Source organism: Daucus carota, chromosome 9 (genome assembly GCF_001625215.2).
Source record: "Daucus carota subsp. sativus chromosome 9, DH1 v3.0, whole genome shotgun sequence".
NCBI lineage: Eukaryota > Viridiplantae > Streptophyta > Magnoliopsida > Apiales > Apiaceae > Daucus > Daucus carota.
The window spans coordinates 7,619,868-7,643,323 of NC_030389.2; the positions used below are offsets into that span (position 1 = coordinate 7,619,868).

A 23,456-nucleotide genomic window follows, 5' to 3' on the forward strand; every position below is an offset into this window, starting at 1 on the left:
TTATTAAATAATTATTGAGAGTTTATATACTGATAGGTGAAAGTGATTTTAAAAATACACATACAAATATTAACATTTTATTATAAATACAAGATAAAATGATAACATTTTATAAATATAAGATAAAATTACAAATACAAAGATTTTCGTTAGTTGGTTTAAGTCTAATTAGGTCAACTAAATGGTTGTTAGACATTAAATATACTATCTGGCCGGCATTGTTAATTCAAAGGTCCTTCTTCTCTTCATACTGGCCTCGTGTAGCAGGTGGATAAATAAATGTTGACTTACATGTCTGGTTCATTGTATAATTTAGTCTTGCGTGTATAGTTTTAATAAACGTGAAGCCTCTCTATATAAAGATAAGTAATGTTGAATATTTAGCACTTGCAAAAAATTTCTTCGAGATTCAATCCAACAATATTGTATACACGTATATAATTACTAGATATAATTATGGAGGGCTTAGATGCTTTGTATGCTGCTGCCATTGCCGGAGATGCTGATGCCAAGGCGAAATTGGAGATGGAAGCTGATATCCTCAACGATGATGACGAAACTATCCTTCACGTTGAATCGCGAAAGGGGAATGCAGACCGGGTGCGATTCATTTTGAGGGAGTTTGCAAACAAAAACCTTTTGGGCAAGCTTACTATATATAAACATACTGCACTTCACTGGGCAATATATCGGGGACATACCGAAGTGGCTGAGATCATCGTTGAAGCAGCTAGAGACCAGTTGCCGGAAACTTCCTTTCAAGAGTTTCTTAGGCAAGGTGATAAAGATAATGCCACCGCGTTACATGCAGCAGTCACGGAAAAAAATGTAGCTATTGTGAAGCTATTAGTAGAGGCCGACCCTAGTGATCCACACACACAAAATGATGATGGTAAAACACCAATGTTCATAGCTGTGGAAGAAGAGTTGGAGGATATAGTGATGATCATCTCTACAACTTGTACAGATCCATTTTTGGACGGACCTGATGGCAGTATTGTTATGCCCGTCAAAAATATGGACCAAGGTATGCTCGACTCTTATTAAATAAATTTTGTAAAATCACTATATTTCTTTTTTCTTTTTATAAATCAATTCTCACCGGAAAAATTAATTTTTTGTCACTCAACTTATTGAGTTTTTTTTTGTTACTAAAGTTAGGTTCGTATTTGATTATTAACATTATATTAATTCTTTGTAGCACTATTAAAATATAGTCGTAGTCCATAATAATTTGATTATTCGATATATGTCTATCTATATATCTATATATATAGTACTTTTTATGTCCCCAAGTCGATAAGAGTTTGACACGCATTTTACAACTTCTAAAAGATGTAGTTTCATAAATTATTTTATTTTTTTTCCGAATAAAAATTTAGCGTTTGAATTTTTATACAATAAAAGAAATTTTAAAAATAAGCTATGGAATTAGGTTTTATAAGAGTCTTAATGTACATGCTAAGTAGTAGAAAACACTGTAAACAAATGAAAGCGACAGAGAAAATAATAATAACATAAAATGATGCATTATAGAGGACACTCACCGAACATTAAGCTTTCCTCTCTATTTATTTATCACTATCTTAAAAATTGTAATAAGATAAAATTATTAAAATTTATGATGGTAAATTTAAGAGATATCTTAGGCTGAACTAGTCGATTGAAACTTTCATAGCGAAAGATGATACATCGTGTCACTCTATTAGACTTTATCTTATGAGGGAGGATGAATTGCTTGAAGTCATTGATTCCCCTTTGAAGATTTAATGAATATATTTCTACAATTCTAATTATTTTTTTTTTCTGATTTTAATTTTTATAGGCTCATTTTATGTTGTTATTGTTATATAAAAGATATAAACATACGCCATATCATTAAAATATTACACATTATCAGTATGTATTAACGATATTACAAAAAATAAGCATAATGCAAGTAATTAAATCCGAACATAAGTAAGTGACTAAAAAAATCCAAACCCAATATTTGGACACAGTTGTTTCTATTTTCATCACTTTTTCAGTCCTATCTTGCATTATGAACAAATCCCACGGGGGAGGACATAAAAAAAGAACGTAGAATAACAAAGAACAAGATTAACAAGTGTACATAGATTCATTATATGAACCACGTTATTTCAAATATATTATGTGTTAAGCTTAAAGCCCATTTTTGGTTGGAGAGTGCATCACACGAGCTATTTTGCAAATACAGAACATGGCAAGTCATTAGCACTTGAGAGGATATATAGCACTAATTAAAGAGTAGATTTCCCTATTTTGATATATAGTACTAATTAAAGGGTAGATTTCCCGATCTTGATGCCGCCAATGGTGCAGTGTGAAATACCCTTCACCACCGAGTATCTGGCTGATAACTGAAAAAAAATAAATTTACAACCGCAATAAAGAGACATCAAATATTGGGATGTTGAGAATACTAAATTGATTTGGATAAAATCAATTTAGTATTACTGGCTATTAGCTTAACAACTACCAAATGGTGCCTTATAAATTGCCTTCACATTACTGGCTATTAGTTTAACAACTACCAAATGAGTTTACTTTTTTTCGGCCAAGTCAAATGATTCAAGATTCTTAAGGACTGATTATTTATTATTGTATGTGGACTACATGAGCATTGACCATTACAAGTTGGATAACATGTACAACAGCTAGTAGCTGGTGACTATAAAGTGTTTTGAAAATAAGGAGAAATTCTGAAATAAAAGCTAACATTCTCAATATTGCTTTTGGCTTTTTACACAAATGGATTAAGAAAAGTTAAAGCAAATTCTTTGAACGATAAGTGCTTCTTTTCTGTTCCCAAACACCACCACAATAAATTGGGCAAAAAAAAATCTATTTTCTCTTTTCACAGTGCCTCGTTCACTGCTTTTAAAACAGCATTGTCCGCCTCCTTTATCATACCTAGATTTCAATTTGACACATTTTTATATATATAGTTAACATCTGTGGTGGAACACTCTATAAAATAATGGGTAGAGATGCTTTGCGTGATGCTGTTTTTTCCGGAGATGCTGATGTCATGGCTATATTGGAGATGAAAGCTGATATACTCGAAAACATCCTTCACATTGAATCGGAGTCTGGAAATACAGAACATGTGCAATTTATTTTGTCGAAATTCGGAAACAAAAATCTTCTGGACAAGCTGAATAGATTCGAACAAACTGCACTTCATTTGGCTGTAGATAACGGACATACTCAAGTGGCTGCGCTCATCATTGAAGCAGCTAGAAAACAATTTCCGGAAACTTCCTCCTTTCAAGATTTTCTTAGGCGAGGTGATCAAGATATGGACACCGCCTTACATTGCGCCGTCATGGAAAGGAACGTAGATATTGTGAAGCTATTAGTAGAGGCCGACCCTACTGATCCCCATACACAAAACGAAATGGGGAGAACACCCATGTACATGGCTGTGGAAGAAGGGTACAACGAAATAGTCGAGTTAATCTCTACAACTTGCACAGCTCCTTCTCTCGACGGACCTGATGGTAGTACTGTTGTGCGTCTTGACCAAGGTATGCCTTAACGCATAGATTATATATTATAATTCCTTTTATTTTTTAATCATTCAAATTTGTGATAATTCAACCTCCTTAATTGTACCAAGATTTCTATTTGCTAAATGTGGTGAATTCACAATTGATACATCTTTATATATAGTTAAGAGCCCTGGTGGAACACACTATAAAATTATGGATAGAGATGCTTTATTTGACGCTGCCATTGCGGGGGATGGTCATGCCTTTGCTAAATTGGAGATGGAAGCTGATAAGCTGGACAGACATGAACGAACTATCCTTCATATTGAATCCATGAATGGAAATACGGAACATGTGCGATTCATTCTAAGGGAGTTTGCAGACAAAGATCTTTTGGTTAAGCTGGGTGATCAACGAGAAAATGCACTTGCATGGGCTGCCTATTTTGGACACACTGAAGTGGTGGAGCTCCTCATTGAAGCAGCTAGACACTTGCCTCCTAATCCAATAACTTCTGTTCAAGCTTATCTTAGGCATGCTGATCAAGATTCGGAGACTGCCCTACATGCAGCAATTAAGGGAGGTTCTGTGGATGCTGTTAAGCTATTAGTAGAGGCCGACCCTACTGATACGCATATTCAAAACAAACAAGGTAAAACCCCAATGTACATGGCTGTGGAAAACGGGTACAACGAAATAGTAGAGTTAATCTCTAAAACTTGCAAGGCTTGTTTTCTGGACGGACCTGATGGTAGTACTACTTTGCATGCTGCTGTTAAGAATGACGACGACGATAGCATTAAAGTGGTTAGGTTCCTAATTGATGCAGCTAAACGTTTGCCTTGTGCTCCCAATAATGATATTACTGATTCCAATGCAGTGACTTCTTTTCAATCTGCTTCAGATAATGATAATAATGATGATGGTGATAGTACTGATGATCATACTGATCCAAATCGAGTGACTTCTTCTCAATCTTCTTCAGATGATGACAGTACCGATGATAATCCAGTTAGTCCTTTTCAAGCTTTCCTCAGGCGAGTTGATGAAGATGGGAACACTGCGTTGCACATAGCAGTCATGCAACGGAACTTGAATATAGCTAACCTATTAGTAGAGTCTGATCCAAGTTTTGAGGGTACTCCAAACCAGAAAGGTCGAACACCGTTCTACATAGCTGTGGAAAAAGAGCACGCCGATATAGCGAAGATGCTCTGTACAACTTGCGCAACTCCACATTTTTTGGTGGGTCCTGGTGGTAATTTGACTGCTTTGCATGCTGTTGTCAAGAATCTTCAAGGTATGCAAAACATCCTAACAGTACTAATATATATATAGGGATAAGATCAAATAAAAACTTTTTTAAGTTACAAACTTACAAACTTTTTTTTATTCTCCCATCGTATTGATTCTTAGTTATAGAAAGTATCTACATTGAAAATTCTTGAAAAAACATCATAATTTTTAAAAACATCGCATAAATATATCGCCTTTTCAACACATTTGTAACTGCGGTTCAACATCGGGTGTAGAACACTAATTATCATTATGTTGAATATATCTATAAAGATGCTTAAATTATACCTCTAGAGTGGGGTAGGGTCTAGAATCATAAATATTAGTTATATAATACGTTTAACTTAGTTCTCACATTGAAAAATTAGTTTATGTATTTTTCCAACACCAATTTTAATCGATGTTCAACAAAATATGTTAAAACAATGTTGAACTCAAATTATATATGTGTTGAACACAGAAAGTTTGTAAGTTTGTAAATTTGTACCAGAACCGCCTCTATATATATATATATATATATATATATATATATATATATATATAGTACTCATATGATGCATATATTATTAATGAGAAGCATTTTCATCTACTTCTCTTTTTACAGATGTCAAAGATGTGATTAAAATGATCATTGATCAAATCAGAAAACACAACGCAAATGTTCTTCCTGATGAAATATTTTATGAGATTGACGAGGATGGATATACTGTGTTAGAAGTGGCGGTAGAGCTAAATCAAACGGCAGTGGTTGATTTGGTATTAGATTTACAACATCCCGCCGCCCCAAAGAGAAAGGATGGTGCTTTTATCAGTCTCATACCTGTAATATATAAAGCCCAGGAGAAGGGTTACAAGAATATTGTCGACTTGCTCACCCAAAGGTATAACCATAGATCTAAATTGTCTAAAGACTTCAAAGATCAAGTCAGTTTGATATCGGCTATTAAAAGTGGCAAAACAGGTATGAAACTTGTCTTCTACTTAAATTTAATTAAAATATATTATATGCATATTTATTTTCAATTGTTCACTCATGAGTTATTAGTATTGGATCAAGATGTTTATAATATAAAATTTATTTTATTCTAAAATATAAATTTTGAATTTTTAATATAAGTTTTATTGGCTGCCGCAAATTTATTTTATTTTATAAAATATTAATTTTGAATTATTAATATAAATTATATAGGCCGCCGCAACGGGCGACTTTTCAACTAGTTTAATATAAAGTCAAATTTAAATAATTTTATAACTTTTATCAATAAGCAAAATCCCTTTTTAATGATAATTCGATATAAAATTTGATTTCAGCCCTATGAGAATATATATAATTTTATATAGATTATACAGAATTGCATAAATAATACATCTATTGAATCATTTATATTATATTTCTTACTTTTTTTCAAATAAACATAAATAATATAATTTAAGTGATCCTTATGAGTTAGCAACTATCCTTTTTTTGATGAAATTTGGATACCTAATTTGGTTTCATGGTTATTCATGTCTCTTCCACCATTAGGTATTGTTCTTTAATATTATGTTAATATGATTGTTACAATTTTATTATAATTGCAATTCTTTTGTCAAAACAAGATCCGGTTACACAATTTTCTAAACAAATTTTTTCCAGACACCGTCGTCAGCCTATTATCGGATGCAGGCCGTGGTGGCCAGCGTCTTGTGACCTTTGTTGACAAGCTTGGGTGGACAGCCCTTCATCATGCAGTATATCATGAATCTGTTCCAATAATTAAACACATAGCAGAAGCTCAAAAAGGGATTAAACCTAAATCTGGGTACAAAGATAAGGTACCTACACCGTTTCATGTAGCTGTCCAAAGAGGACTTACTTCTATAGTGATACTTCTTATGCAATTATGGCCATCTACCTCTTCAACATATACTGCTGTTGATAAAAAAGGACAAAATATACTACATTTGGCCGCATTGCAGAGCAAAAAAGATATGATAGAAGGTATTCTTAAAAATTGCCCAGCAGAGCATAAGAAAGAGTTTGTGAACAAGCAGAATAACAATGGCTATACAACTCTTCACCTGCTTATCCAACTTGGTTGCTTTGTTCCGGAACTTTTAAAATACCAAGGACTTGATACAAGTGTGAAAAACAATGAGGACTGGACTCCTTGGGACATGTTGTATGTCCAGGAGCAAATTGTTGTGGACCAGGTATGTTGTAGACTTGTTAAATATTATTTTCCTTTTATATCATATCAATTTTCTAGAACTGTATAATTTCTTAACTAGGGTTGGCTTAGTTTGACCGAAATCAAGAAGAAAATATTTTAATGTATTGTAGATTTGTTTGTCGGTACATTTAAGGTCAAAGCTAGAACCTTTAATTTTTAAAATGAATATGTGATTATGTAAATATTAATCATCGCTTTGAGTCGACTTTTCCCTTGACCCATTTTCATAATGGATGAAATAAGAAAGATTGAAAACGATCAAGTAAACCAAAATGTTCACATTCTTATAATACGTGAAATCGTTATACAATAATAAAAAATAATAATATTAGACAATGTCGAAATATACCATGTGAAACTCAATAAACAGATCTAAGATTTAGTTATTATACATAGGTAATGCATTTCTTCAACCTCGGATAGTTATAAAATGATCGCATTCTTAATTTATAGGTGAAAATCAAATTGGCCCTTGATCATATCCAAATTGATGGTAAAAAGGATATTTTTTCAAGTTCAGTGTTCACAACTAGTGAACGAGAGAAAAAAGATGTGAAATTTAGGGAAAAATCACAAGAAATGATAGATGGAATGCTTGCACTGATGAAAGAAACTGGAGCTGTTGACAAGTGTTATGTTGATGCAATTGGCGGAGATCCTATATCTAGAGCAGCATTGGAGACGGAAGCCCATACACCAAACAAAGCCGGAGAAACTATCCTTCACGTTGAATCAAAGAAGGGAGCTGTGGAAAACGTACAGTTCATTTTGAGTGCGTTAGAATGGGCGATGTCCCACAATCACGTGAACGCTGTTGAACAGATATTACTTGCAGATCCGGCCTATCAAGATGGCCGTGGAAGTAGAAATCAGGGTCTTTTGCGTTTAATCTACCAAGCCATGGAGAACAAATACAATGACAAAATTGTCGAATTACTGTCTGCAACTTTCCAAACTGGGATCGACGACCCTAATCTCAAAGGCGTGCTAGATTTGATTATTGCTATTCAAAAACACGATGCAGGTGCGTAATATGGTTGTTTATTGTTATTGATACTCCTACGAGGTGATAACCAACCACAATATTAATTGTTAATAAGTTTAAGTAATATTTAAGTAATTTAAGGTTGATTAGTCACTTATTATCTTTTGCCTAAATTTGCATCTCAATTGTGTATTTTCAGGTCCTATTTCCCAACTCTTGAGAGGAGAAGATAATAAACATTTCCTAAATTTTGTGGACTCTGAAGGATGGACCCTGCTTCATCATGCTGCATATCACCAATTTGATTCTATACTCAGTGAAATGATAGAAGCTCAAGAAAAAGTAGGATATCAATTTGTATGTAAAGAGGGGGTAGCAACACCATTTCACGTAGCAGCAAGATGTGGACATACTTCTACTGTTATTCGACTTCTGCGATTATGGCCGGCTTCGTCCCAGTACACAGCAGTCGATGTAAATGGTCAAAATATTATGCAAGAACGGCCAGCTGCGCCCTCTCCGTTCACAGCAGTTGACGAGAATGGTCAAAACATATTACACTTGGCTGCTCTTACGAATAAAAAGGAGATGGTGAATGGTATTTTAAGATGTTGTCCACCAAAGCAGAAGAACCTGCTTTTATTCAAAAGAGATGTTGAGGGCAATACACCTCTTCATTTACTTGTCGCTCAAGGATGCTTCATTGAGGATCTCATCAAATATATAGCAGCTGGTGATAGTCATACGACCAATAACGATGGTTGGACTCCCAGAGACATGTTATATTATCGACATGACATTGTTGGTGATCAGGTACGTAAAAGATTTAATCTTTTTAAAATATTTTATGTGATTAGTTTTTATGTGATTTACAGGATAAAGTAAAGTTTTAGTAGGACTAATTAATATCCATCTAAAAATAAATATTAACTGCTTGTCATTTCTTCTTAGGTACAAATAAAAATGGAACTGGATGGTATGATCAGCACCGATCAGTCTAGGAAACTTTGGTCTAGTAGCAGAAAGAAAAGTACTTCTTCAAGTTTAGCAGTGCTCCCAGCTAGTAAACGAGAGAAAAAAGATATCCTATTTAATGAAGTCCAAAAAGTGTTGATGGAAAAAAAGAATGCAAAGATGGAGGAAGATCTGCAAAGATATAGAGAGGGGACCAACAGCCAGATCGTAGTTAGTGCACTGATAACTACAATAACTTTTACGGTAGGATTCACCATACCTGGTGGTCTTCATCAAAGTGGAGAAAGTAATCAAGGATTGGCGGTTCTTTCAAAAAAGGCAGCTTTTAAAATATTTATGATTGCCGATGCCTTTGCTTTGCTATTGTCCATCTGTTCTTTGTTCGTCTACTTTCTTGAAAATATGTCAGATAATTTCGAGCATGTGACCAGACTTCATGCAACAACCCTTGGGCTGAACATTGCTTCCATTATGTTGACGATGTTTGTTTTTATGACAGGAACGTATGTTGTATTTTCCGATTCATTATTCCTGAGCATTACCATTTTCAGCATCGGTTCCCTCTTCCTTATTTTTGTCATTCTTCAACTGCTGAGGATTGCATATGAGCGCCGAGCACGGAAGAATGACAATTACAAGAAAGAAGCTTGAGTATCTGTTTTGCTATTTTCAGATATTTTATGTACTCATGATATATGGAATCATGACTCCAATAAAGAGGATTGATGCTATTTAGCAGAAAATTGTAGAAGCTGTCAAGGCACTTGTTTATTAGTTAAGGAAAATGCTTGGTGCACATAATTGTATACAAAATGTTGTACATGATATGTGATGGGTTTTAGTTAGAATGGACTCCCTGTATTCACATCAACCACTCCAATTAAAACATCTCACATCAATTGTTATGGTATTATGTACAATTTTATATACACAATTATGTGCACCTAGCACTACTCATTAATAGTAAACTACAATGTTGTTTATATATTGCTAACTAGTGAAAGACAATGTTGTCACGGCCATGGGTTCACTTTGGTTTTGTTTACTTAAAAAATATCAACAGTTCAATTACTTGGTGGTATAAATTAGTACCATCAACTTTATTCTGGCAGCAGAGACATATTTGAATGAAATGAACTTGTTTAAGTTTATTGTATACTGGAGTACCAAGATCAGCATCAAGACGCTAGATTAATAAGTTGGTCAGTACCACGAGTCCACTGGTCAGACCTGTACTTGGATTGAGGACAAAGTGATTAAGCATTCTCAAGTTCAAATGCACACTTCTGATCAATAATAAACATACACTGATTAGGTCTTCTTTAGCGTGAGGAGCCACACAGCTTGCAAGTTTTGCTGAAGATCAAGGGGACACCAATTGACTACTCCGCTCATCACAATTAAATAAATATATATGTATATATCATGTAATATAATATATATATATTATATTATACTTATATAATCCCTCCATTACTCCCCGTTCTTGCATGAGGTGTGGACGGGAGCTCGGCACACATTTTAAAACTCATATGAATATAGTTTCTTCCATTATTTCAGAACTTTTTTTTCTTCTAAATAAAAGTGTAAATTTTAAATTTTATATTCAAAATCTTTTTTTTAAATGGAACTATATTTTATAGTAGCCTTAAAATGCATGTCAAGTAAGAGAAAAGGACTGTAAGAAATGAGTGGGACGGAGGGAGTATATGTTAGATTATTAATAAATTAAGTTGTAACATCCTATATCAATAAAATTAAGAGTATTTGACCATTTATAGGTACAAGTCAACAACTAATGTGTATCTAACCGCTAGCTTTTTCGGACTGATGGTGGGTTATAGGGTCCTATACGCATTCGATTGTGGGTTTGGATGTTATAAATGATATTAGTGCCTTTTGGGGTCTATGGTGTGATTGTGTATTACCCAAGTTGGTTGCGCTGCATTTGGTCTAGTGAAGGCTTATTTTGGACCCGAAATTAGGACTTGGGCTAGATTTTAAAAAAGACTCGGGATTTGACCCGGTTGTCACATATGGTATGAGAGCCGACTCTAGCTAGAAAGCAAACTTATGCTTGATGTTAGAATATAAGATCCTGGAAAGGGCCAATCTCTAACACCTTGAGGTTTTAGAGTAACTGATTTCTAGACGTGGTATCAGAGCGAGGCTGGCAGAGAACTCGGGTTCGATCCCTGCCACCCCCAATATTCTCACAATTTATAGTGGCACGAATGGCAAATTAATGCTCCAAAGATGAGCGCCCGTCATCCACTCTTCGACCTATAAATGGGCTCTCGAGTGAGGGGGAATGTTAAAAATCTCTAACACACCCATAAATGGGCTCTCGAGTGAGGGGGAATGTTAAAATATAAGATCCTCGAAAGGGCCAATCTCTAACACCTTGAGGTTTTAGAGTAACTGGTTCCTAGATATGATGGATGGTTACTTACTGGCGATTCTGATAATCAAACCTTTCTTTATAATCAACCCTTTCTTTATAATCCTATCACAACACTTCTTCTCCAACTTCCCCCTCTGCCACCATGTATTGAACTTTGTTTATTTATGAAATTTGTATCTTCTGGAGCTTCACCTATTAATCATAACCGCATTATATGTGTCAAATATTCTAGTAAAAGAGAACGTATGAACTGCCATAATACTTTGTTGTCCTTCTGTGGACTAGCTGTATGTACATCACGGGTACTCAAGCAGCTGAAGGAAAAGGCTGAAGATATTATTTAGTGGTGGAAAGTTTACTCAATCGGTAGCAGACGAGATATCTTTGTTTACAACAATGATATCAATATATCATCAATGGCAACACCCGTTTCTGCATAGGTCATCCATAGAATGAGATAAAGATAGCGGAAGCAGTGTTCAATACTACCATTACTACTGGAAAGAGATAAGCAGCCTCCCTGTAAAAGAATCCGTAATATTGCTAGCGAATGAAGGTATGTCTATATCATTTGATGAGCACAATGGATACAAATCTAACTCCATATATTTCTATGATGAGGAAAGTTGGGGTCGGACTACGACTTATGGTATCTATGACTTGTGAAGAAATCAAATCATTCAGAAAACTGAAGATGCAGCTTGCCTCTATTCATAAGAGTTCAATATTTTTCAATAATACATTTGGCTTTGTTGCGAGTAAGAAATCTGTTTGTTTCGGTTAAAAAAAAAAGAAGGGAAATTCTCAATTTTGACTTTTTCAGATGGTGTCCTTTTCATATTTGGCTTATGAGTCGTACCACGTATACCCTGTGTTTACTATTTTATAGACATAAAGTTACAAATCAATAAAGAAAAACGCTCTTAATTTGATTTGGAAGATCTAACGGTTGTGATGAGGGATGACCAAAAAATGCGGTAACCAAACTACAAATTATATCCATGTTTTGCTATCATAGTTTAATCAGTATAGATTTCTCGGTAAGAAAGATGATTAAAACTCACTCTTTAGAGTGAATCCAACAATGTCCTAATAGATGCGTTATAAATATAATAAAAATAGTATTCAAGTGATTTAAGACATGATTTTTGTATATCAACTCAAGCGGCATGTTTTATATTTGTGTCATAAAGAGAAAGATGTGTAAAAAGGAGGGAAATGACATTTTTATTAATAGATATGAAATAGGGCATATCTAGTAATGTCTTAAAAATGAGATATGTGATAGATGTCCTTGTGTCTTTAGGCCTCAGTAGGACATTGTTGGGGCACTTACTTATACAAAATATTTTAAATTAACAGGTGTTATATATATGCCTTGTTGAATATACGAGGAAGGGGATCGTGTGCGGATATTACCCTGCCATCATGAATTTCATAAAACTTGTGTAGACAAATGGATGAATCCACAGGTATACTAATCGAGAGAAAACTTTTAATTGTTTTTCCATAACCAGATTCCTTCAATATGTTTATGTTCTTGTCGATAGAGCTCATTATAGCTCTATCGACAAGAACATAAACATATTGTTTAAAAAGTTCAGGCATTTTCTGTCAATGAGGTCTTATATTACTTTAAGTTAGATATCGGCAGCAAACGAGAGCTTAATAAAAATGGTCTGAACTTGCCACTACTATCTCACTTTTACTTTCTAGGAGCTGCACATAGAGAGAGATGGAGTCCATATGAAAACATTACTCAGAAATGTCTTTTATGACTGCGCTGTCAACAGTTATTAGTTTTTAACTGGTTTCCACATTTATGTGATGCTTCAGTCCTTAACAGTGCCCATTTGATATTGCCTCAAAGTCGAATGATCACAGAGCAGAGCACCTTCTAAAACAAATGGCCCCAAATATTGCAATGATCATGAATGGTCATTCATGATATTCTATGATATTCCCATTCTTTTTCTTTGCAAAAAAAAAATCAGGGGTGCATGCTTTGCAAATTGCAAGGTATTAAATGCTATTATTGTATGCAATTATGCAAGTGAACAACAAAAGCATTATGTTTGTTTTGCCAGAAATTCTAGTGCTACTAGAACAAAATAAAAGATTTTATAACTTGTACAATATCAAATTCTGCTATCACTTGAAATATCAATACTACTAATGTTAGGAGTTGTCCCACATCGGCTGTGGCTAGAGCTGTTCACGAACCGAGCTGTTCGCAAACAAGCTCGAGCTCGGCTCGATAAAAGCTCGGTTCGGCTCCGTTCGTTAAGAACTCGAGCTCGAGCTCGAACACATAAATGTGTTCGTTAAGAAACCGAGCTCGATCCGTGTTTTTAGTGTGCTCGGCTCGAACTCGTACGACTCGAGCTCCGCTCGTTAAAACTCGGAAAAATGCAATATTTTCATGATAATTTCGTGATATATACATGTTATTGAATGCCGAATTCAACATATGATATATCAAACCGATTAGGAGAATATAAACTATAATATGGTACCATCAAAACACAGGAAAAATTTTATTTGGCTTGCTATTTTAAGAGTCAAGTAGCGGTTTGACCTTATTTTTTTCTGGCTCGACTCGACTCGGCTCGTATGTGTTCGTGTTAACAAGTTCGTGTTCGGCTCTGTTCGTAAACAACCCTAGTTGTGGCTACTAATTGTTAACCCTACGTGCTTAATAGTCGTTCTTCCATGGCAATCTTGCAACGATATCATTCAACATCAGCATGCATGTCCGCTAGTCCATCCTCCACACTCATCTTGTCTTTCAATTTATATGTGTAATTAAGACAATTTCTGTTCTTCACCAACCAACGATCAACACAACTTCCGTGAAACATATGCTAGCACTGAAATCTACTAAACTCCATCCCGTTCTCGATATCTTTCAAGCACACCGAGCATGTCTTCACTTCTTCTCTGTTTCCTCATTCGTACCACCCCTTGGCCACATCCGACAATTGGAGATGCACTATGACCAATCTAGCCTCAATTATATAACCGACATTATTATCCTCCTCCTCAACCAAATTTCTCGCATAAGCAACCACAGAATTCATGTCAGGCAGCTGCATTCTGGAAAGTTGTTCATTAAGTCGATCCTCGCACCGCCAAGGCAAGTAAAGGTCATCAAACGAGAATGACAATTCTCGAATCGAATACGTAGGTACGTGTTCGACATCTCGGATTACTCGAAACTCGTAATCATCTATCAAGGCTATAGCACGAAGACGTTGCGAGACAATAACCTTCACAACACAGCTTTGTCTATCAGTCAACAATAGTGTATGTGTTATCTTGACATAATGCATTGTACCTAAAATTTGTAAAATACAGTAGTATATGGTGAGATTTGAAATACCTTTCAGTTTAACTGACTCATCTCAGATAATCCTTATTTACTTTATATACAACGCTTGTTTATGTTCCTTCTCAAGTTTTCGTATAATTAGGACTCGATCGATTCGTATTTCTAACAATTTTAGAACTTGCTCACCGACTCCTTTTCTGAATGAAACATAAATCAGATAGTATTTTTTAGTGACATATATAGTTGAAATTGCCAAAGTCCAAATAAAAAAAGAATACCAACTGTATTATAAGTTAACTCAGTTATTCCCACAAAAAAAAATATTGTGCTAGTTAGTCATAAACTCATAATTATATTTTAGAAAAAATTATGGGATTTTTTGTTGAGGTATGAGGTAGTATTTTTGGTCTTTGCCTAATTCAATTAGATGATGGATCTATATGCACAAAACTTTTCACTAATAATAATTAGCTAATTGAAACTAGTGTTTAGAGTGCGTCCATGGCAAAAAATACAAAATTATTAATTAAAAAAATTAAAATATATATTGACTAAAAATTAACTTTTGATCTTTATTAAATATTTGTTAAATTTGAATTATTGGCATTACACATAATTTTAGTTTCAAGACACTAGCTAAATTACCCATTAAACTAACATGATAACCAGTTCGAGTCACGGGTCAATAACTGATATGCACTAAAAAAACAGGATAAAACAGGACAAATTATATAAATTTGGCTTATTTTATGATATTTTGTTTAAATCGAAAGTAGTGACTGTGGTGTAAGACATGCGTGAGGGATGAAACCGTGCGTCTCTTATTTAAGTGTACGTCTGAGTTGAAACTCAATTAGTCATGATAAAATTTACAATATTAATTAGTAGACACAACTAAATATCGTAATTTATGTCTAATTTATGTCTATCATGATTGTCTAATTTATATCTCTTGATTGCTAAAAACAATCTTTCTTATATTTATAAACTCATGTCCCAAGATAGATTATAATGCTTACAATTATCTCATAAAAACCACTCCCATGGTCCATCAAAGTACAATTATAAACTGTTAAGAAGCAAGGATTTTAAGTCTCACAATTCTCATACCATCTTTCTAATATTTATAAACTCATGTCCCAAGGTAGATTATAATGCTTACAATTATCTCATAAAAGCCACTCCCATGGTCCATCAAAGTACAATTGTAAACTGTTAAGAACCAAGGATTTTAAGTCTCACAATTCTCATATCAATCTCCCGATCTAATACTCAAATTGTGTCCATCATATAATGTACTAGAATTGTTACTCCTCTCCCAATTCGTTATAACTCCTAGAGATCCAATTAAAAGTTAGCTACTCTTCTAATTGTATAAAGCGCTTAATGACAGATTAACAAATCAAAAGAAAACATAACCCAACTAAACACACATAATATGCCAAAGAATACTACTTAAGTCTTGGATTAAGGGTTTAGCTACTCATGATAAGATGAAACAAATATATATATATATAGGGTTTTACTCTGGTACAAACCTTCTTAGCGTACAAACTACAAACTACAATAAAAAATCTCTAAATCGAATCAAAATATAGCACATATGGTATGCAAATTGATCGTTGGGATATGAATAAAAATTCAGTGAAGTCGGATTTTGAAAAAAGTTTACCAATTAACGGGAAAAATTAATTTAAAAACGGAGGGGATTAGGTGGGAGTGTGTGTGTGAGGGTGTATTTGAGTTGTGTGTGGTTGCCCCTGCGGGGCCGTTAGATTAAATGCATCCAATGGCTGAGATTAAGGTTTGTAGTTTGTACACTAACTTAGTTTGTATTTGAGCACTTCCCTATATATATATAGGGAAGTGCTCAAATACAAACTATATATCACAAACTATGAGTGTAAGAATTTAAATACGAAGAATACAACTTGAAGAAAGTGTTTGACGTCCGGATGAAATCCTTCATTCCTTCCAATCTCTCTCACAAGTGTTTCTCTCCCTTCTCTCTCCACCAAGGCTATCTCTATATTATTCTATATGATACAAGTTAGTTGTCTCTAATCTCTATCAAAACCCCTAATCAATCAATATCAATCAATCAATCAATATTCAATATATTCTAAATTCCTGCTAATGCCCATTCAGCATATGGATCTTTTTATGATCCGACCCGGCAGTTAACTTTCCACAGCAGCATTCCTCTTTACACGATGGATATTACCCGTTCCGTGTATTGCATCAGTTATTGCCTGGTAGTTAATTCATCCTAAATTACAGCAATCATCTTAGTGTCACGCGGGTGACGAAAATTCGAATTTTTGTCGCCTCTTCTCACACTGTAAGAACCGTGATCTGCATTGCCCACCACGTCCTTTTCCTTCTTCTCTGACCTACATCGTCGACTGACCTGAGAGATGGATGCAGGTTCACAGTTCCATCACTTTTTCGAGTCTCCTGTGTTTCAGTGATTGATGTGCATATTCTTTGCAGCGTCTGCGCGAAAGAGAACCGCCCAAGGTCCTCATTCGCCGTCTTCAACAAATAAAGGTTTGTGTTAAGTCGATAGGTTCTGTCGAAGTATTGTTATGTTGTTGTGATGATTTACCGATTCATCCGAAACGTTTTGATTTGTGCAGATGGTAAGCGTCGTGCACATGTTGAAAGAATGGTCCGAATGCAAACCAGGTGTTTGTTGTTTGGCTTTGTATAATATTCTTATTTTTCCACTATCATCGGCGCAAACATAGTATAGGATTCGTCCCTCTTTGAACTATATTTGATTTTTTTTTAATCACAGATTCCGGACGTAAGAGAACAGTGCTTGGACCGCACTCTCCTGCTTCATCCAAAAATGGTGGATATAAATTTCTTGTGATTCAGGTAGTCGAATGCATTCAACAGCACTCTCCTGCTTCTTCCACAGACGGCGGTGGCATAATTTTACAGGTCTGCTCATTCCCTGAATGCTTTGTTTTGTTCCCACTGTTAGTTGTGATATATTGTTTCATGTTAATGTGGTTTTTACATGGTATTTTATGGATACTAAGCGACTGTTGATGATTCGAGTAATCGGATGCATCCGAGAGCTTTATTGTAGAGTTCTCTGGGAGGCAATTGTGAAAATTTAATTCCTAATACTGGACATTTAACACTTGACTTAAATGGTTCTACTTGGTATGTATAGACGTGTAAATTGTGTTGCCAATTTATTGTGTCTTAGACGTCCGCACTATGTGTTTAACAGTATATTCTGTCAGGGAATATCTATAACAAAGTTCTGGGTAGGATTTTGGAACAACGAGCAAGTACGATTTATAAGCAGCCTTCCTTTCTCTCACGTGCACACGCAGCACCACAAGTACAGCAACAGACTCCATCAGGTTGTCTAGCATAGCAGATATATACATATACTGCTCATTCATCATTTGAAAAAAAAAATGAATTCTGATATAAATCTTTGTTTGTGCTCCATTGTAGATGTATGTTCGGAAATCATTCCAATTGCAGAGCCATCTCGCACTCGGACCTGGCATGCCAACATAGTGCAATCTCACACCTACTCAGAGGCGTTTAAACCATAAATGTTAACCTCTCAGGTCTTAATTCTTCCTTTTTTACTTCAATTCATCTTGCACTATATCAGTATAGAAATTAAAATCATATATATTAACCTTTTTTACTATATTCTTACTTTAACCATATATGTTAACCTCCCATCTTGCAACTATAATGTCTAGAAATTAAAATCTTTTATTGAATATGATTATATAAATTATTCGAATTATTTCATATGATATATGGTACTTGACTATAGTATATACTATATATATGATTTTGTATTTAACTTTAAAGTCTGCCAATAATATTGTGTAAATTTTTTTAATTTTTTTTTTGGTTCTTTGTTCAGAGCTGACCATATTCTTTTCGGATAGACCGGGATGATTCGGTGACCATGTTAATATCTATACATTATTGGTTTTATGAAATGAGAAATTAAAGCTTTCTTCTCACATTGCAGACATGAAGTATTGCCCAACTCAAGGAAGTATTTGTTTCGTTTGTTAAGGAAGCAGTGGAGCTATCATCAGGTTTCAGTGTTGCTGATATGTATCCTTCAGTAAAACTTCTTTATGTGATCAGTGGGATTCGGTATAGGCTAAAGAAGGTGCACGAAAATATGATTATGGTACTTGAAACTATAATCAATGGTGAGTTTTCTACTTCTCAGTGTGATTCCATGATTTCACAAGTGCAGAGTTCTAATTGGTTGTTTTGTTATATGTTAAGATTTTCAGGGCTTATATGTATATTGATCTTCCTCAGACCAACCTGTTTGTCATGATTAATGTTTTTTTTTATCTGGTTATAATTTAAAACCATGTTTGTATGATATAACCGCGTATGTTTTAATTAATTTTCCTCCAACCGCCTGATTTCTCTCACATTTTTATTACCTTTCCATCAATTTAAATTTTGAATTCCTTAATTATTGGAGACATGCTTAATATTAAACTATGGATAGTTGCTTATTGTTTCATCACAAGATTCGGACGGAAGAGGACAGTGCTTGGACATTAATGAGGAAAGAAAGGGATGGAAATAGAAGAAACATGATCTCTTTGGCTTTGCCTTTGTTAGCATTCTGCAATATTTCAGGTATGGAGTTTTTAATTCACTTCCTATAGATTTACTGTAATTTTTTGGTATAGTAATTCCTGTAGACTTGCAGCTTGACACATTTAAAGTTTACAGGGCACAAAGCTACTTGACCTGACTGTAATTATCACTCTGGCTCCCACTGCTTCATTTCCACATCTGGTAAGGTTTTGTATTTTCATGTGCAATTTTTAACCTATAACGTCCCAATTTAGATGTTGTGAATGGATAACATAATGCGATGTGTTTTCAGGCCGCAGAAGACAGAGCTGCAACATATGAAGTTGACTCTTATCTCACTAAAACAAAAGATGTATTTAGTAGCATTGTTGAAAAGGATTATGTTCTGGGTAAAGCATTAGCTGTCGGAACTTCCGACAAAGTTCAAAAAGTGGATCAAAACTATCAAGTCTCCCAGAAAGTTAAATCGGCAGTTGCCAAATCTGCTGAATTGAGCAGCGAGTATGCATCCATAGGGGCTTCATGGGTGACGGTCACATTTGATTCAATTGCCAAGGCTGCTGCAGAGGTTAGCCAACATGCTAAGAAAGTGGCACTTGCCGAAGAGGAACAGAAAAGAAAAACAACTGGTGAAGAGGAACAGGGAAGAAAAACCATGTAGTACTCTTTTGAATTATGCTTCCAACCCCTAGATAGGCTCATATAGAATCTAGCATTTTCAATCCATTCTCCCCTGCCAATGTACAACGCAACTGGTAAGGTTAATCACTTTGTTGTTGTTTTTTTTTTAAAGTTGCTTAATTAGGACTATTTCTTGACAGAGTTTTATTATTTATAATTATTTTTGATTTTGCTGATATATATCTCTGAAAGGGGGTTGGCTATTCTTTCTGAGGAAATAACCTTTCTAGGTTTGCCATAAGGTGGTGTACATGTGTCCAAGGCACTAATGATTTATGTACTTTCATTAAAATACAAAGAAAACAAAAAAAATTCGGTTTGCACTTAAACTATTATATTTTTTAAGTTTAAACATAATACCCATTTTTTTAAATAATGCATTGAAATTTTTATACAACAAATTATTAATAACAATACTGGATTTAATATTATATATTATAAAAAAATCATGTGCATAAAGTATGGACAATGTTGCTATAATAAAATAATATCACCGTTTAAAACTTTTTAGTTGAATAAAATTTTGCAGTTATGTATTATATTTATTTTGCAATACAAATGTTAGTCATTAATACGAAATTTTTTTTTTAAATTAGATCAAAGATTTATTTGTTTGAAGATGATTTTTAAGTTAGATGATATTGGGTTGTCTGTTAGAGTCATCGTCATGTAATTGCCCAATTGAAATTAAGTTATTATAATATCATATGGGTGCTACTCTCCAATATCTCTAGCATGTAGTAGCCTAACTGCGTTTAAGAATATATTGTTGGATTATTTATTTTTCGTATTTATAGAGATATACCGTATTTTATTAATTGAAATATCAATAGTAAATGTAATAATTTCTTTTTTATTTTTCACATCCTAAAGTTTTTATAATTTAAAATATAATAGTAATATCCGTTAGTAAATATTTTTTTGTTACCATAAAAAACGGTTGAAATTTATAAAAATTAAATGGAACATCAAAAATTTCCGTGTGCGAAGCACGGGAAAAAAGCTAGTATATATAAGAGTTCTTAATTTACCCAGAAAAAAAATAATATACTAAAGCGAGTTTGATTTTGATGTTGAAATTCGTAGGATGATTTTGAGGCCTGATTCTGGTCTAATCCAGTTGGATTTTGATATCTGGACCACTTTAAACTTGTAGAAAATTCAAATATCTTCGCGTGGGCGGTTGAATCGCCCAATTCTGACATCCAGAACTCAAGTTACGGCCCAAACAAGATTTGCTTCGCAGGCTATCCATAAAATCTGAATTTCCATCCGATTAAGCCTAAATAAGCTTGATTTAATCTAACTTTAGGAATATTTATTTTCTATCCATTAAACATTTAAAATCAATTAGTAACACCCCGATTATTTACAAATTGATAAAATTATGGGAATAAAACCATATACAAACATATATAAATATATGCTCTATCATCTATTTCCTCCATCACACCTACTTGCTATATCAAAAAATTTGACTAAGCTAGGCTTATTCAGGGTTAAATTACGAACAATGGAGTAACATCGGACATGACAAAGTGACAGATGAAAGGCTTGATTCTGAGCCTAGAACAACTTATAATTTTTTAAAGGCGAAGTAAACTCCGGCCAGTATTACGTAATTTTTAAAATCTAGTCAACATTTTATACAATTTGGAGAACTACAGTCACCACCGTCTACTCTTTACAAAATATTTCTTTGAATTGTTTATCATCTAAGACAAATAATGATTTTTCATTCTTATCTTATTATATTAATATAAAACTAAGTTGCTTCTCATCAGGTCGCCTAAAATAATAATTTAACTTGTGCATTTTTTGAGGAACAGAACAAAACGTTTTAAAAATATACCATATGTACATAGAATATATTAAGCAGAAAAAGTGTGCAATAATTAGTCTATTCATCGTCACCAATTTGTTGAATGATTCTACAAACCTTGACTTGCAATTGTGCAGACGTCGAAGATGATAACTGCAGATTACCTAATTGAGGAGTCTTTCTCGGTATGTTAAATAATTAAGGAATTATATTGTGTTGTTAAATCGTAGAAATAACATTGTTAATAACCTGCAATATACTATATTACTATGTGGGTGTTTGTTTATGAATTATAAGCCCAACTTCTGCATTATAAGTTACGAGGGTTGTGTAATAAGTCAAGAAGCACTTATAAAAAGTTAGGAATGCTTTGTTTCAGGGCTTCCACTTATTTACCAAACACTTTAGTCACTTATAAGTCTTAGCTTGCTTCTAACTTCTACTCTACTTATTTATTTTAAGCAATAAACACTTATTTTAAGCTCACCCAAACGGTCCCTGTATTGTGTTTATGTAAACTGAGAAAACAAGATAGATGCACTGTAAGGCGTTGATCTTATTATTCAAAATGAAACTACTACTACTCCTAACGTGACTAAAATTCACAATATATGATGGAAGGTATAATTTTGGCCTATTTACTACTGTATAAGTGCATAACTTATATCTTCTTACTGTAACATCTTTATAAATATGAAATCAGTGTTAGACACAAAGTGCATATATCGGGACCCTTCAACCCTGACGCGTTATCGTTGTATGACGATCAATTTGCAAATCCCAAGATTGTCATAATGGCAAGCACAAGAATTTCTGAGTTTAGAGGTAAGAGAAGTTGCTACGTTGCAAAAAATTAAGCTTTAAAGTCTTTACCTTTTGTGCTAAATCATCTATATCTTCTACAGGGACTATTAAGATAACTAATCTTTCGTCCACCAAGATTTATGTGAACCTTGAATGCCCGGAAGTGACAACGTTCAGACAATGGTAAAATTATACCAAGTTTTGTCTTTTTATATTATGAAACAAATCTATTATTTAATGTGATGGATCAAATTTGTGTTATTTTTCCCATATTATATTCTATATGTAGGTTGATCAATGATGGCTTCATGGAGTTTTGGCCTATCATTTGATCTGAAGAACTAGATGCTAAGTATGACATGGGAGCTAATAAGAACTGGGTTGCTGTGAGGCAGATTTGTGCCGCATCATTCCTTGATTCAGATTATGGTTTTGGGTTTCATCCTAGGATTTTCTTTCTGTTAAAAATGAATTCTATTCATCCAGTTAGGCTTTGATTTCATAAGTTTCTTTTTATCAGATGACCTCATTTGCTTTATTATTTCATTAGACTATGTCTGCTTTATAATTTTCAAAGAGCATGATTGCATTTTTTATTTGAGATGTATAGTCTGAAGGATTTTTTATAAAGCAAGATGATTTTGACAATGTGAGTTGAATTTCACTTAGATTTTATTCATGTTTCTGGGGTATAATCATGTACATATGTATATCTAAAAGTGGTGTATAGTCTTATTGTACAAGAGAACAAACATATGACTTAGTAAACGTGGTTGAGAATGAATATACATCATTGAATAGAGTATTACT

At 34.0% G+C, this 23,456-nt stretch overlaps 1 protein-coding gene and 2 long non-coding RNA genes across 4 annotated transcripts; all 3 read left to right on the top strand.

Annotated features, from left to right (window-relative positions):
- Positions 1-315: 315 nt before the first annotated feature.
- Positions 316-10,087, top strand: LOC108200886 (uncharacterized). Its single transcript, XM_017369151.2, has 8 exons — positions 316-1,027; positions 2,970-3,551; positions 3,697-4,815; positions 5,416-5,772; positions 6,448-7,004; positions 7,478-8,048; positions 8,209-8,822; positions 8,961-10,087. The coding sequence occupies exons 1-8, from the start codon at positions 457-459 to the stop codon at positions 9,633-9,635; spliced, it is 5,046 nt and encodes a 1,681-aa protein (XP_017224640.1). The 5' UTR covers positions 316-456; the 3' UTR covers positions 9,636-10,087.
- Positions 10,088-16,942: 6,855 nt separating this feature from the next.
- On the top strand, positions 16,943-20,137 carry LOC135149343 (uncharacterized). Of its 2 annotated transcripts, XR_010287762.1 has the most exons (8): positions 16,943-17,060; positions 17,147-17,269; positions 17,359-17,407; positions 17,520-18,102; positions 18,200-18,318; positions 18,741-19,378; positions 19,475-19,540; positions 19,632-20,137. It is a non-coding gene; the product is annotated as an uncharacterized LOC135149343 (long non-coding RNA). The 2 variants fall into 2 exon arrangements; XR_010287761.1 differs by having other exon boundaries at positions 16,967-17,269; positions 19,632-20,136.
- Positions 20,138-22,538: 2,401 nt separating this feature from the next.
- LOC108202333 (uncharacterized) lies at positions 22,539-23,456 on the top strand. Its single transcript, XR_010287966.1, has 3 exons — positions 22,539-22,667; positions 22,748-22,829; positions 22,936-23,456. It is a non-coding gene; the product is annotated as an uncharacterized LOC108202333 (long non-coding RNA).

Bases quoted from the DNA above. Each gene is read 5' to 3' on its own strand.
- LOC108200886 (XM_017369151.2), top strand. From the start codon at position 457: ATGGAGGGCTTAGATGCTTTGTATGCTGCTGCCATTGCCGGAGATGCT. The intron at 7,005-7,477 runs GTATGTTGTAGA...CTTAATTTATAG, and splicing joins AGCAAATTGTTGTGGACCAG to GTGAAAATCAAATTGGCCCT. The intron at 8,049-8,208 runs GTGCGTAATATG...GTGTATTTTCAG, and splicing joins TATTCAAAAACACGATGCAG to GTCCTATTTCCCAACTCTTG.